At 39.0% G+C, this 15,280-nt stretch overlaps 1 protein-coding gene across 2 annotated transcripts in view; it reads right to left on the bottom strand.

Moving 5' to 3' along the window:
* LOC117431661 (ubiquitin carboxyl-terminal hydrolase 22-like) overlaps positions 1-15,280 on the bottom strand; it is a 93,849-nt gene that overhangs the window by 37,172 nt on the left and 41,397 nt on the right. The window contains exons 3-5 of one of the 2 annotated variants that reach the window (XM_034052873.3): positions 12,614-12,746; positions 3,108-3,221; positions 1,393-1,494 (exon numbers count right to left, since the gene is read on the bottom strand). In XM_034052873.3, the coding sequence (XP_033908764.1) occupies positions 1,393-1,494; positions 3,108-3,221; positions 12,614-12,746 (349 nt within the window). The remainder of the gene's footprint in view (positions 1-1,392; positions 1,495-3,107; positions 3,222-12,613; positions 12,747-15,280) is intronic. The other variant, XM_058995981.1, reaches the window with a different exon arrangement.

The raw sequence follows: 15,280 nt of genomic DNA, 5'->3' as shown, positions 1-15,280 counted from the left end.
TGATGCTCCCTCCAGAATCCCCAGCAAAGACCAGCGACTTTGATCAGCTGCCTCCACTACACTGATTCTCATGTCCGGGTTTATGACTGATTGATGGCCACTTGCAGCAGGGCAGAGGGCAATATTACAGACTGCCGAGGCATTTTAAGCTCGGGCAGCCTTAAATCGATTCTAAAAATCGCAACAGGATGACTCTGTGCAGTCCTGGTAAAGAGGTTTCATTTAGCATTGAAGACTCAAAGGAGGAACATCTTTCTCAACAGTAAACTATACATAACTTTAGAGTTTATCAACAGCATGCAATAGTTTTACAATAGTGCTGCTGTGGAAAAAGAACCACCACTGAACTGATTTGAAGTGTCCCCTTGTGTAAATAGAGTCTTAAATCTGGGACAAAGCATGCCCACACTGATGTGTCTGTAGGTAAATAATTGTACTTTCATTCACTATACAGGTCTTGAATTTCTGTTTTGAAAGAAACACATGTTTTAACATGTATTTTCATTTTAACACAAGACAGCTGGTACTACACAAGACTAAAAGAAAGATCTGTTTATTTGCCTTGCCTTCCAGGTCCTCTTGGTCATTTCACGCTAGCAGTGGACAATTTCACTCTACAGGAGAAATGCCCCAGGAAGAGAAACAGTCAAAAAGCATAGTTTGCAAACATTGATTCATTTAACCTAGTGTAGTACCAGATATCATGATTTAAAAATGAAAATACTAAATATGTGTCTTTCAAAACTGCACATTTTGGACCAATATTGTGAACTGATGTGCATGGTTGATAACTTATGGAACTATTTTGTTAGCTTCAATTACTTTAAGCAGCTGATTCAGTTTCATTTTTAGGCATAAGTTATAGGGCTTTCTGACCCATGGTAGTGATTTCATTACTAAGCAGTAAATCTCCACAGAAGCATTACCAAGCGGCACTGACTTTCACTCTATACTTCACTCCACAACTACCACCTGTCTCCTAAATACATTTTACTGCATTGCTAAAAGATTCAAGTTGATAGATAAATTCAATTAGTAAGAATACATAGGTAGATTTAAACTATGTAAAGTAGGTTAACTAAAGCTCTAAACTTGCACCAACATGTGAGAAGTAGTACATAAGAAATAGTAAAAGTCCACGCCCTAAAGCAACCAACGATGAACACAAGACATCTTGTGTCAAGTTTATGTAATTTAATTTACGAAGATGTTGCTCTACCACTCGGAACTTCTACAAATTCTACCATAATTCATCAAAGTGGTCTTCAACCCTTCAAACTGGGTCCACTGATTGATCATGATGTTTATATGCAAGGGGCGGCAGGTAACTTCAGTGCTGCAGCACTACAACACACACAAAGACCTGCGACCCAATAAATGAACCTTTCTTACCAATGGTGCAATTTGTAGTTATTTTCCTACGTTTGGGATTGTGCCGTAGTAATTCCAATTCGCGTTTCGTTGGTTCCCACGTTGAATACTTTTCACCGACACCTGGCAATTCAGAGATAAACGTAAGATAAAAGCTAAAATGTGCAGAGCAATGAAAGAGATAAAATGTAAGAGCAACGGGGGGTGGGAGGTTAAATGCTTTACAGCATCAACATGTCTGGTCATTGCTAAAGCGGATTGATACCATGAATACAGTAGTCTCCGTGTATAGGAACACCTCCTAAGAACACTTCGCATAAGAGAACACCCTTGTGGTGAAAATGATTTTTCCCATTGTAAATGCTCCACCTAAAGGAACAGGAACTTTGCTTAAAATAATCTTTTTGGCACCGCTAGCGATTCTTTCACAACTGATACAGTATTTTTTGTAATCTGGTAACATCATCAAATTTAAATTCAAATTCAATCTTTTTAAATGTGACTGGTCATCGCCAGTGTCTTGAGGCAGACTGATTGGTTTATTAAATCTTTCCAGAACCGCCGTCATATCATTGCCTCGTTTTGTATTCTGATTTACACAAGTGCACCTCAAATGGCATGTAAACAAACAGCAAAACACGCAGTGGTTTCTTTTGCTACAAAAAGTTGGAAATTGTTCACGCTCCTGAAAAAAACCTGAATCAGACAAGACACCAAGCAATTTAGTGTTTTCCGTTCTGGTGAGTTGCTTCACCATTCTGTTAAATCATTTTGCTCCTGTACAGGTATTCATAATTAATCTAGAGCTGCTGCTGCATTTTTTAACAGGTTGCTGTGCTAAATTTAGTTTGTCAGTTTATGAACTGTCAAACTAAACAAACTGTCATGTTAGTTTGTCTGTTACTTTATTATTATAGTTTACATTCACTTGCCTACTGCTTTTCATTTACCTATTCTATTCATTTCATATGTTGATGTACGTGCGTCATGACAAGCAATACATATTTATTTATTTATTCATTCATATTGTGTCTGGTGGTCAACTCCATCTTAAAAGAACACTTGAGCTAAGAGAAAAATGTGTTTGCTTCCCAAAGGGTGTTCTCTTAGCCGGAGACTACTGTACATGAACTCACTTCACAGTGCAAGGAAATGACACGCATTTAAAAATGTACAATAATCATAGGGAATGCAACCAGGACTGCTTGCATGAACAGATTCTTGATCAAATTAAAAAAAGACCCCACCCACAACAAAATCTGTATCTATATTCCAAGAAGTATAATGAAAATGAAAAGTAAATGACATTACATTTTAGCAATGTGTCTAAATACCCTTTAACTGTACATTAATCCTGCCTGTGCCACCCCCCACTCCTTATTAGCACTAAATACAAGAAGTGGAAAGAGAACAGTGTTAGCACAGTTGAAAATTGCAGAAGATCATTACTGCAAGTATCTTGAATAAAATGTACTCACATTTTACCCATAGGAAAAAAAACACAATATACATTTTTTTTTAACAATCTGTCTATTGTTTCTATCAGACTGAATAATAAGTTAAAAACTGACACAAGTTTAGGGAGAATACAGTGAGGAACTTAGTTACCCCAGTTTAGATCAGTTACTGCTGAGAAATAAGGGACTGTCTGCATAAGCATGAGCATGCTGGTTAAGTACATCACACATTCATTCACAGCAGAGAGTTAAACATCTCTATGAATTAATTCTGCATACCTTGTAATTTCCATGCTTTTCTTTGTTCTTCTTTAGCAATCTGTTCCATGTCTTTGTCGTATATGTAGTCTTGACACATAAAACAATATATACCCCCATATAATAGATCTATGGCTGAAGAGAGAGAAAAAAGTGTTTTTATATATGCAAGTGAACATTCCTCCTCAATCTTAAATACCTTTGCAGGCACAGATATTGAGAGAGTGTCAAAGACCACTAGCACTGTGTATTTTTGAAAGTCATGTTCCTGTTATGACTTGTATCCCAATCGTCTTTTGAAAGCTGAAAGCGGATTAGTATTACCACTTTTTTTTTTTTGCAGTGAAACAAGGATTATCTGGTCTAGAAATGACAGCGTCAGGTAGCTCTTTCACCAGGACGCAGCTTCACAGTATAATACAAGTACAGAATGCATAAAGCCCAACTTCTGCATAATTTCCAAACAGCAACTGAAGGCAACGTAAGAACATACAGATTACAGTGAATCAAACAATGTCTTCATTAGACAACTATAAAAATATAAATACATCTTTACACAAAGTAACATACCACATTAATACAGTATATACCATCCGGTCTTGGTATATGTTCTCCTACATGAAGCCTTATAAATAACGTAGGCCCTAGTACACAGTAGAGGTTAAATTATTGAACGTCATGAACTAGGTCACCATTATAACGGAACACATTAAAACTACAAAATGTATTTATTATTATTTTATATTTTGTGTAAAATACCTCTGTTTTATAGTCTCTTGTATTGCTTACGATTGTAAGTCACCCTGGATAAGGGCGTCTGCTAAGAAATAAATAATAATAATAATAATAATAATAATAATTGAATAATTAAATATGGTTTTAATACGGGCAATGGTGCATTCCAACCACCTCCGTTACCCATAGCTACAGTATTGGTATCACCGTGCACTTCTTATAAAAAAAAAAAAAAAAAAAAGAGATAAATCAGGAGCTTGAGTAATTTAGGACCATAGAAAGAAATAACGATTTATTTCATATTTATTTATAGTAATAGGTTGGGCTGCGGTGGCAGGCTTAGCGTGGTTAATGGGTCTTTTCAGACCATTTATATTTGTTGCAATATAAGACAGATTACATACGATTAGTCATTTTCTAATCAATTACCAGGAAATACACACACAAGTGAACTGCTCGGTCTTTAATTCATGAAAATAACAAACACACAAAACAGAAAATGGCACAGTGGCCAAAATAAACAGATAGTAATTCAAACAAGTATGATGCTGGTTTATATAGAGGTCGAGGGATTAACAGGGTATCAATTACCTCGATTATCCCTCCACCACATTCTGCACAGGTTTTCTAATAAGCGTTGTCGACAGCCAATTTGTCACACACAGGATGTAGTTGGGCAGAGACGAGAAGCAAACATAGTCCCTACCAACTACATTTAACTAAAAGAAACGCAGATACATTAAAACACTAACAATACAAAAATACAAATAAACAGAGGCGGGGTGTATCCCATCACGCCATCCCTAGATATAACAATACACTAATAATGTCACAATACAAACCGTGACTTTCAGGTTGTGATATGCATCACAATACATGTAATGATCCTGATGGGCTACTTACATGATGATGCATTGTGAGATTAAATGATTGTTTAATGATGGCCTATTTTGTTAAAAAGACAAAAGTATTAGATAGGGAGAGTATATGTATGTATTCATATGTATGTATTCATACCAACTATAAAAACACACTAATTTTTTATTCAAGAACCACTTGGTGAACTATAATGAACTATGCAGTGCTTTTGGTGTTGTATCAAGACACAAACAGTACATATCTCTACTACAATATCTATACAGTATCATCTAAAGAAACACAAAGATACACGGGATGGTAAATCGATATCTAATGACGTGCAAGTGCTATTCTGATGGACTTCTCTCAATCTAATTACTTGAAGTCCTCCTCCCCATCACTCGTACTTTGTACTGAGTTACAGGAATGCAATATGCAGATATGCGGTTCCTGTACGTTATAATAAGGCAAATCCTGCAGAAATGGAACAGAATCTGGACAGCTTGTTCAACTCATTCTACAGGATTCAGTCATACTAATCCAATTCTACGTTTAAAAGTTCTGTGGGGTCAAATGTATCTGGCATCATTCCATGTGAAATGGGCCAATGGTCCCTACCTTGCAGTCTCAGATTCTTGCAATATTGCATATTGCAGTTTTTTTGGAAGAATCCCAAAACATTAGCTCTCAACTCTCATTATTTTTTTTTTAAGTTTTAGGCCTGTAAAGGAGGGGTGCCAATGCCAAGCACTGAAAAGGGGCCCATATTTAAAAGTATTCAAGATATCTTCATGATACTCACTACACACAGATCTGCTCTTCTAGTTTAATAGCGGGTCAACATATTGCCTACTAGTGACCAGGGATGTTAATGCAAAGGAGGTAAATGAACTGCAAGATAAAAGAGCAACGACACCAATAGAAATGCCACTTCACACTTCAGAACCCTGAACCAGTGTAGTTATCACAGGTTCCAGGTTACTTAACAACAACGAACAGAAACTAGCCTATATATGCAAATGCCAGTTTCACAGGGTGATTGGTTAGTGAGTTATGATGAGGCCCCAAAGTGGACACCAGGCCAGAAATGGCATCCTTTCAGCACCCCAGAACTTAAAAGGGATGGATTTTTTAAAATGTATCCCTGCTACTTAAATATGACATACTTTTTGTTTATGCACTAATGGTATTTGGTAGGTTTACATGCACATTGATAGCAAATCATTAATCGAACAGGTAAAAAAACATGGTTTCTATGTAAATTGTTATCAACTAAACCATGTATAATATCTATAGTATTATATACAGTTGGGCAAAATTGTATTTGTATCCAGGTCTCGACTAGACTGGTCTCTATGGCAATACAGAAGGGTATTTCAAGGTCAGCCATTTTGGTTTTTTGAAATAATCTAAGAAAATAAATCATGTGCCAACATGGTTCTTCAGGTGACCAGCTCACAAAGACATACAGATTCAGACGAGATTGATTTCTGGTTAGATAACCTAAAGTCTGATCAATTAAGAGCAGACATCATTTAAAAAAAAAACCAGAAATATCTTTTTGGTATTGCCATTGTGTCTCCTCAAGAGATGGACACAAATACAATTGACAAACTGTATACAATACTGTAGACACTGTACATCAAACTGTACACAATACTGTAGATACTATACATCGTTTAGCTGACATTTTACATAGAAACTAATTTGGTGTTCCATCAATTATTTTCCGGCTAGATGCATGTAAACACTGCTAAATTGATTAATTCTAACAAAATATCATTAATGAGTACTAAAACTGTGCTATTTTAAGGATAAAGTGTGCCATATTTAAATAAAAGAATGCATTTTACAATTCTCATTTATGGCATATTAAAAGCAGAAGTGTGTATCTGTTATCCCTTTGAGTTCTAGGATGCTGAAGGGATGCCATTTCTGGTCTGGCACCCACTTTGGGGGCTCACAACTCACTATCCATTTTTCCCTTGACATTGACATTGCGTATATTGTCTTTGTTGTTGTTATAACTTGGAGACAACTTGGAGACTACAGAGAAGACAATAACTACAGTTATTCTGTACAATACACCAACAAAAATGCTATAATTGCATGTTTTACTACATTTACCTCCATCGCATTAACATCTACAATCACCACTAAGTAATATGTTGAGGCATTACTAAGCTAAAGCAGTTCTGTGTGCAGCGAGTATCAAGACGATATCTTGAATACTTTGAAAGATCTGACCTCTCAAACATGGCCCCTTTTCAGTGCTTGTTTTCATCTACCACTGCCTCCCCCATTACAGATATGTAAAAATATTGTATCTGAGTCGTTATACTGTGCTACATTGTAGTTGCTTTATTAACATCGGTACATTATACAATTAACAATGTGTCTAAAACACCAAAGTATTGTACTGCACCTATACTATTCAAAGAAAATCAGTGAAAATAATTGCTACACAAAAATCTGCAACAGTATTTGGCTATTTACAAAACAGCACTCCAAAAACACCGTGCTTTCTTAGTCTAATCCGTTTCTTTTGCACTGTGAAATATTAAAATATCAAAAGAATGAGATGGCAAGGTGGGAAGATCACAACATTTTGTCTGTTTTGTGTGGAAAGACCCATCTAGTGCAAGGTGCCTCCTACTATTTTCTAACAGAGCATAGTAGATGACCTACACATATCTTGGTTGAGAATGTATTAAATTTAATAACGTCCTGCCCCATCAACCCTACGATTGCACTGCTCCGTCAGAATACGTTGCACTCCAGCTGTGAATAAATGCCAAAATGACCTTCTACAATTCCACCTGCTATTGTGTCAATGCATTCGAGTGGGAAGGAACAATCATGTTCCTTCCCACTCCACCCCTGCTTCTTTTTGGTCTGGTAAGTAAGCATTCCATTTATATGCGCCAATGTTACTTCCAAGTGGCCCTGAACTTCATTATCATAAAATAATAAATTATTAAAAAGCAGCCTTTTAATAGCTGTACTTTCTCAATTCCATCACTGCTACCATACCTATTTGCAGTTGCCAAGACAACCTATTTATAGTCAAACAAGACATTGCACATCTTATGACACAGTGTCTTGCATATCAGCAGAAAGCATGCGATATACAAAGATTAGGGAACATTGGATTACTATTATAACCATGGTTCCCTGAAATAGAAATGTAACCATTACCGAAAGGGCATTTACCTGTAAAGACCACGAAACACGAATACAAACACCAAAGCTGCATGCTAGTGTCTGTGACGCAGTCATGCCCGCCCCCGAGGGCATAAGAGGACTGCAGACACAACTACGAGCATCTTTTTTCCTTCAAACATGCTGCAATCATGGACGCAGCGACCTTGAAGGATAATAGTGAGTGTACCAAAGCAGTCACGAGGCAATATTGCAGAATGACCAGACTGCTACAAGGCTAAGTCGAGGCTGCCCTGTGTGTTACTGGTCAGAACCCCAGTAAGAAGTAGCTAGGGCTAAACCCTAAAAAATGGAGGGAGAACTCACCACAATGTTATGTTGCAAGGGTTGACCCTGAAGCTGCCCTCAACACTAGTTCCAAAGCCAGGGTTTTGGGGATCCATGACATTCAGTAGATAGAATCTTGTTGGCCAGCTCATAGGCAGTTCTGCATGTATCTGCTATCCATTTGGACAGCCTCTACCTAGACAGGGCTTGACAATGGGACTTCGTCCCAGAGCAGACAACACATCGTCCGGACTGCCTCCAACTTTTTGTCCTGTCAACATAGCATGCCAGGGCCCACACTAGGCAGAGAGTATTGAGCTGCAGCTCACTGTCAGACTGGGAGGTGGTGCAAAGAAGCCATTATGTGGAGAGCCATTCTACACAGCATCCCAGCCCAGGCTGGTGACGGCCTCCCTTTTGGTGACACTGCTCAACGCTAAGCCGAGGTGCAGATGGGCAGGCTGTTTGCACCAAGAGAGTGCCTTTAGACAGACAGTTATGAAACACTGTCAATAGGCAGTTGTGGTTCAATGCAGGCTGAAAAAGCCCTGCTGTTGAACCAGACTTGCACAGGAACGTCATACCATGAGCTCTCTGTTGAGCTGAATAGTTCTAAACATTCTCTGCACTCTGCCGTCCTACAGAGTGGACAGCATGGACCAGAAGTCCAAGCACACTCCCAGATAGGAGGCTGTCTGAGAAGATGTGAGTTGGCTTTTTGTATGATTCAACGTAAGCCCCAACCGTAGAAGGTGGCTGATGAACAGTTACGTGTGAGCGTATGCCTGAGCTGGAGACTGGGCACAATGAACCAGAGTAATAGAGTACTCTGATACCTTCGAGTCTCAGTGAGGCCAGTATAGCTTCCCTGTTCTTCGAAAAGGAATGGGGAGCTAGAGAGGCCAAACGGTAAGACTTGAACTCGTACGCTGTTACCTGAAAAGCAAACTGCAGGTTACTTAAGTGTGCCAGTTTTTATGGGCATATGGCAATAGGAGTCTTTGAGGTCCACCATGTCACACCCCGAAAGGGAGGAGGACTGTGCTTTAACTGCAGTGAGTAGCTGGTCTGAACGGTAGTAAGCACCCAGATGTCTGTGGTGCACTGACGCCAATAGCCCAGATGGCTCCCTGAGAATGGGACCCTGGGCCTGTGGCAGCAAACCCCTTGTGTCTTGGCCTGAGGCTCTTGCCTCTGCGCCAGGCGACGGTCTGTCCGCAAGCACAGCTGGCTGTGCCAGTCCCTGAGGCTGCTGGCACAGGGATAAAAAAACAGGCATTATGCAAATAGCACGCATGTACAGTCAGTTTATATAGCTCCTGCATACAGTACTTACTGTAACAGGGCTGGTGCAGTATACAGATCTTCTAACAAAAACCCTGATGTCTCAGACAAAACAAGCAGCAACACCGCCGTACAGTATGTTACAGGCAAAAATACTGTAAAAAGATAAAAACGAGTTGAGACTCAAATCGGGTCCACTGGTACTGGACCAGGGATGGTATCACTGTTTAAACCGAAGTACAGACTCGGTTCAAAGTTGGAACGGTGATGAACCAAGCAGACAGTAATATGAACCGATCGGTTCAGCAGCCACACGGTGCCTGAGCACTAGTGCGGTGCGGTACTGTACGATGTGGTTAGGTGGTACACTCGGTGGCGATACACCACTCTGTGGTGGTACACCCGGTACAGTACCACACTCAGTGGTACTGTACACTTGGTGGTGGTTCACCACTCGGTAGTGGTACACCCAGTACAGTACCTTTGGTACAGTGCAGTTCGGTGGTATACTCTGTACGGTACAGTTCGGTCGTACCCCGGTAACCTCATTTGCTGTTCAGTACATGTACCGGGTTGGAAACGGGGCAGGTCTGTGACCCACAGTTACTACAGAAGCAATATATAGGGATCAGGCATACTATATAGCACACAGGAATAAGCATATACAAGTAACTTGCATGCTTTAACATGCAGTTTTGATACATCTTATTCAGGTTATCAGGATCTTAAGGTTAAATACCTATGAGGTAATTATTACATTTTGCACATGACAGAGAAACAACCATGCTTGTTCTGGTTTTATACCTGACCTGATCTGCCCAGTGGTGACTACACCTGTTTTCTGAAGTGAACCCACCTTAGTGGCAGTCTTTTGGAATTGTCAGCTCTTGCCGTCAAGTAAAACGTAGTTTTGTGTGTTTAATATCCATTCTTTTTTCCCTGGAAGGCTTATTTTAAAACATGATATTTATATGCAATGGAAAGTAGATCTCTCCATTTAGATTGTAGTCCTCTCTATATATCTTAAAAGGAAGTTTTTGGTTTGCTTTGTATTTTTTTATTTGTGGTGCAACTCTTATTTTTTGTATATGAAAACTTACTATTATAATAAACATTCCCATGTAGGACCACATTTTAGATACCTTATACACATTTACTTGGACTTCTCATACACAAAACAAAGCTATTATTATTAGGCTAATACATTTAACACTTTTTAAAAACATCATTCCTTTAGTTACGTTTATATTAGGCTAGCTATCTTAATGATTATTAATAACATGAATATATTCATAAATGTAATTATATGTATACCTTGTTTAAAAATGAACATTGATTCAAATGGAGTCATTAGGAGAAGAAAGGCACATTTCCATACAATCGATTCAAACCATTTCATCACTTAATATAAACAAGATAATAGCCTAATAATCATGAACAACAGGATCTCCCAGATACTTGCAACTTCGGTAACTAGGGATTTCAACATGTAAATAAAACGTTGGGGTAAATCACATACAAAATAAATAGAAAAACACATAAGCGCTGACTTTACTTTTTTTTGTTCAAATGCAGCTACCCTTTTTTAGTGTATATATTCACTACTATACTGTATGTATTGTGCATCACAGTTCACATGGAATGCGGGTTCTGAACATAAATGATCAATCAAATGCTGCAAATCCATAATTGTTTGTCAAGAATTTATCACGTGATTGTTGTTTTCAGAAATAAACAGACATTTGGTAATATTAATTATCATGCACATTATATTGTTTGTAATATGTTATCGTACACAATATATTAGTATTACAAATATAGATATTTTATGCTTATGTTTTAAAGTGTATATAAACTAAATATATACTGACTAATATCTTGGTTGTAAATATTTAAGAGAGGTACAATTTCAATTGTAGTCTAGAGTCATCTTTCTAATTTTGAATGTCCCACTACATGTTAAGTTTGAAGTTTGATGCCAAATAATGAACATGTGCAGTTTGATTGCTAACTCACTCATAAATAACACACACCCCCTGGAAGACCTGTAAATATAAAATTAGAGCAATCAGTACCTTCAGTAAAGTAGATCACCATGCATCGTATGAACCAGGGTTTTATGGATCTTTAAAGAAATCCGCTAAAGGAAGTACTTCATGCCCACCATGTTTTGTAAGTCACAGTGCAGTTGCTGGGAGGGTATTGTTTGCAATGGGGAACAGCTGCAGAATACATGATTCTAAACAATATAACAAGTTAGAGAAAACTTCTACTGTATATGGTTCAGAATCCTGTAAAAACACACACACACACACAGACACACGTGCCATTACCGCTGCATTTCCTTTATATCCTTAAGCAAATGTTGCCCTTCGTTTTAAGGCTCTTTTCAATGAAACTCCAGGAATTGTGTTAACCTGGTTTTTGTACTGCTGCTGTGTTCAGGGAGTAAGCTCACCCCTGCTCATGGCTAGACTGGTAGTCTCGATTCTCACCTGGTGGTTTATTAATGTTTCATCCCATTTGGCTGACAAAGCCATTTTCTTGGTATTTTGACTTGCTGTGCATTTTTGATGGACTTTTAACAATACAATACACAATGTAAAACACAGATATAACACAAAGATATCATGTTTTTTATGGTTATAACTGTCTCAAGTCTTCACATTTTCTGTATTTGTACAGATGAAAAGGAGATTGTGATGACGTTGTAATGCACTGATGAGACCACACTTAAGAGTGCTGTGTCCAGTCCAGGTCACCACAGTACCAAAAGGACATTGGAGAGACTCCAGTGAAGAGCAACTAGCCTAATCCCAGGGCTAAAAGAAATGAGCTATTAAGACAGGCCTAGAGCAAAGAAGAACAAGGGGGGGGGGGGGGTTAACCCGAACCAATACTTTACACAGAAATCAGTGCACACAACTAGAGATATTGGACAGGAAAAGCACTTCAGTTTCACACACTTCATCCTTAGCAGGCAGGGGTGGAGGTAATGAATGTTAATACTCCCGTGGGTGTTTGAGTGAGTGTGTGAGCATATGGTTTTATTGACCATACCCATTACTGATATGCACACCGAGGCTTGAGAAACAAAGACATCAAGGCTAAATAAACCCAGCGCTAGAAGCAGTCTACGGACTCCTGTTCAGGACTCTTACCCAGGTTATGCCGTTTGTTTTTTGCATGTTCGTGAATGTGTTTCTTGTTAAAGCAGCCAAAGAAGACGCAGTAGAGGCAGGAATGAAGTCTGTTCAGGTGGGCGCCGCACATGTGACAGATACAAGATTTTGCCTGTGAAAAAAAAAAAAAAAGATATACTTCAGTTTTATCATCATTTGCAGCAATTGGGGTGAAACATTTACTGTAAATACATGTTATTGTTCCCTCTGCAGAAGTGGCCGAAGCCTCCCACAAAATAAAAAACCCATTCTCCTGGTGCGCTGGCCTGCTAGAACATCTTTATAAGCACTTCAAATAACTAGAGCTGCAGCTACATTAAATATTTAATAGAGCTGTCCTATTTACACATAAAAGAAAATGGGGAAAGCTCTCAAAAGACAAAAAACAAATGCAATACAAAAATAGCCCTCAACTGCCCCAACCACACACACACACACACACACACACACACACACACACACACACACACACACACACACACACACACACACACACAGCAGTCATTTTTAAAGATCTTATCACTTTCTCTGTAATATTTACCCGTAACTTCAAAAAATCTTCAGCAATACTGAAATAATTTTAAATGAATTTCAATGTCTTAAAACAGGGTTTCTCAAACTCGGTCCTGGGGACCCGGTGGCTGCTGGTTTTCATTCCAACCGAGCTCTCAATTACTTAACTAGACCCTTAATTGAACTGATAATTTGCTTAATTAGACCTTTTTACTTGTTTTCAGCTCTTAAACAGTTGCAGTTCAAGTTACTTCTACAATGTTACAGCTACCTTGAAATATGCAATTGTTTAAGAGCGGAAAACAAGTAAAAAGGTCTAATTAAGCAAATTATCACTTCAATTAAGGGTCTAGTTAAGTAATTGAGAGCTCGGTTGGAATGAAAACCAGCAGCAACAGGGGGTCCCCAGGACCGAGTTTGAGAAACCCTGTCTTAAAAGAACACAGAGCTAAATTCTAGTAAATCTTACCAAATATAAATCTGTAGGACTTGTCTCTTTATGAAGAAAGATGTCGATATCATAGTAAACATGCATTTTAACAAGCAAAAAATTTAATAAAAAACAAATCAGTGTGTGTTACTGCACTTATAAAATGGTGCCTCCAAGCCAAACACACCCCGCCCAAAGAGAACTGGTTGTCAAGTGATTCAGGCAGCGTGGTTCTGAAAGTTCCAAGCTGTGCAGGTATCCTGAATATTTGCTTTGGTTGGAAGACAGCAATAACACATTGGTCAAATATTTGAACACGTAGGGGTGTTGATCAGCATGACCCGATGCCAAGTGCCATTACACAGACTAGGCCTTCGGATATCGGACCACATTTCCCCTCCAAAGTGAACTGGTTGTCAAGAGAATCAGCCAAGCTGTGCTGGTGTGGTGTGGTGTTAGCCACCGACACTGCTCCCTCTATTTATAATTATTTGTCACATCCAACCCCTCGGGCATGCTGAAACTCTCAGTCATACAAAAAAAACTTAAAACACACAAGCAATTCCAGATATATTCTCTAAGTGGTTAGCCGAGTTGTCTTCAGATTAGGAGGTGGTAGTTTTAAACTCCGGGACCAGCGCAAAGGGAGTAATCTAGTGCCATGCACGTCTCATTTTTAAATACACAGAAACACATAAATCAGTTAACCACTCTTTCCCCTGGAGATCATGCTCTAGGCTAAAGGAGTCCATTGTGAAAATCTATTCAATTTAGCAGTGCTTATAAATGGCTAGGCTCAACTTTTGTATCCAGACACCTCAGGTGAGCTTTGCAAAAGGCATTGTCAAAAGGCAACATGTCTTGCCTTAAAAAGTACCGACATAACAAATCCATTTTACCACCTTCAGACAGTCTCTCACCATGATGGGTTGAGTTACAGATCTCTTTTGCAGGTACTCTTTACCCACCCTGGGATTTACACAATCATGTGTGGTTGTGGCGGAGTGTCCCGCCCCTATGTATTATTATTTGTATTTTTGTTTGCGGCGCGGGTAAAAGCGTTGCGTCTTTTATTACTTATATTTAAAAACCCTGTGAGGATGCATGACTGATCAGCTACTGATTATTTAACTAGCTGACAGTCATGCATCCTTACCAAACGCGTGCAGACTGTGGCCGAGGGGTAATAAGATAATTAACAGCTAGTTGACCCCTCGGCCAGAGGTATAAGAACCTGCAGCTGCCCGTGTTGCAGGTTGGAGTGTACAGAGGAGAGTACGGGGAGCAGAGAGAGCAAGCGAGAAATAACGACATTTAAAAACAATTGCTAAAACGTGCTGGATTAGCCAGCACGACACTTACTTGTTTGTCTGTTTATTCGTCTGGCCCTCGTGCCCTTTTGTTTTGTGTTTTGTTCATTGTTTAAATCTTTTGTTTTTGTTTATTTGATTAATTAAATACGCTGAATGCAGAAGCATTCAGCTTCACCCACCCATCCATTGTTTTGGTTTCTGTACTTCCTGGTCCATGACGTCACCACACATCACCACTGCGAGCCAGCCTGCCACAGTGGTTTACATATCATCAACCATCAAGAGAAACACACACCCACTTGTGTGGTTGACGTATCATCAACCATCAAGAGAAACACACACCCACTTGTGTGGTTTACGTATCATCAACCATCAAGAGAAACACACACC

The sequence above is a fragment of the Acipenser ruthenus genome, chromosome 22 (assembly GCF_902713425.1).
Source record: "Acipenser ruthenus chromosome 22, fAciRut3.2 maternal haplotype, whole genome shotgun sequence".
Taxonomy (NCBI): Eukaryota; Metazoa; Chordata; class Actinopteri; order Acipenseriformes; family Acipenseridae; genus Acipenser; species Acipenser ruthenus.
The sequence above is the reverse complement of the archived record's forward strand: the minus strand, read 5'-3'. Positions and strand labels throughout refer to the sequence as shown.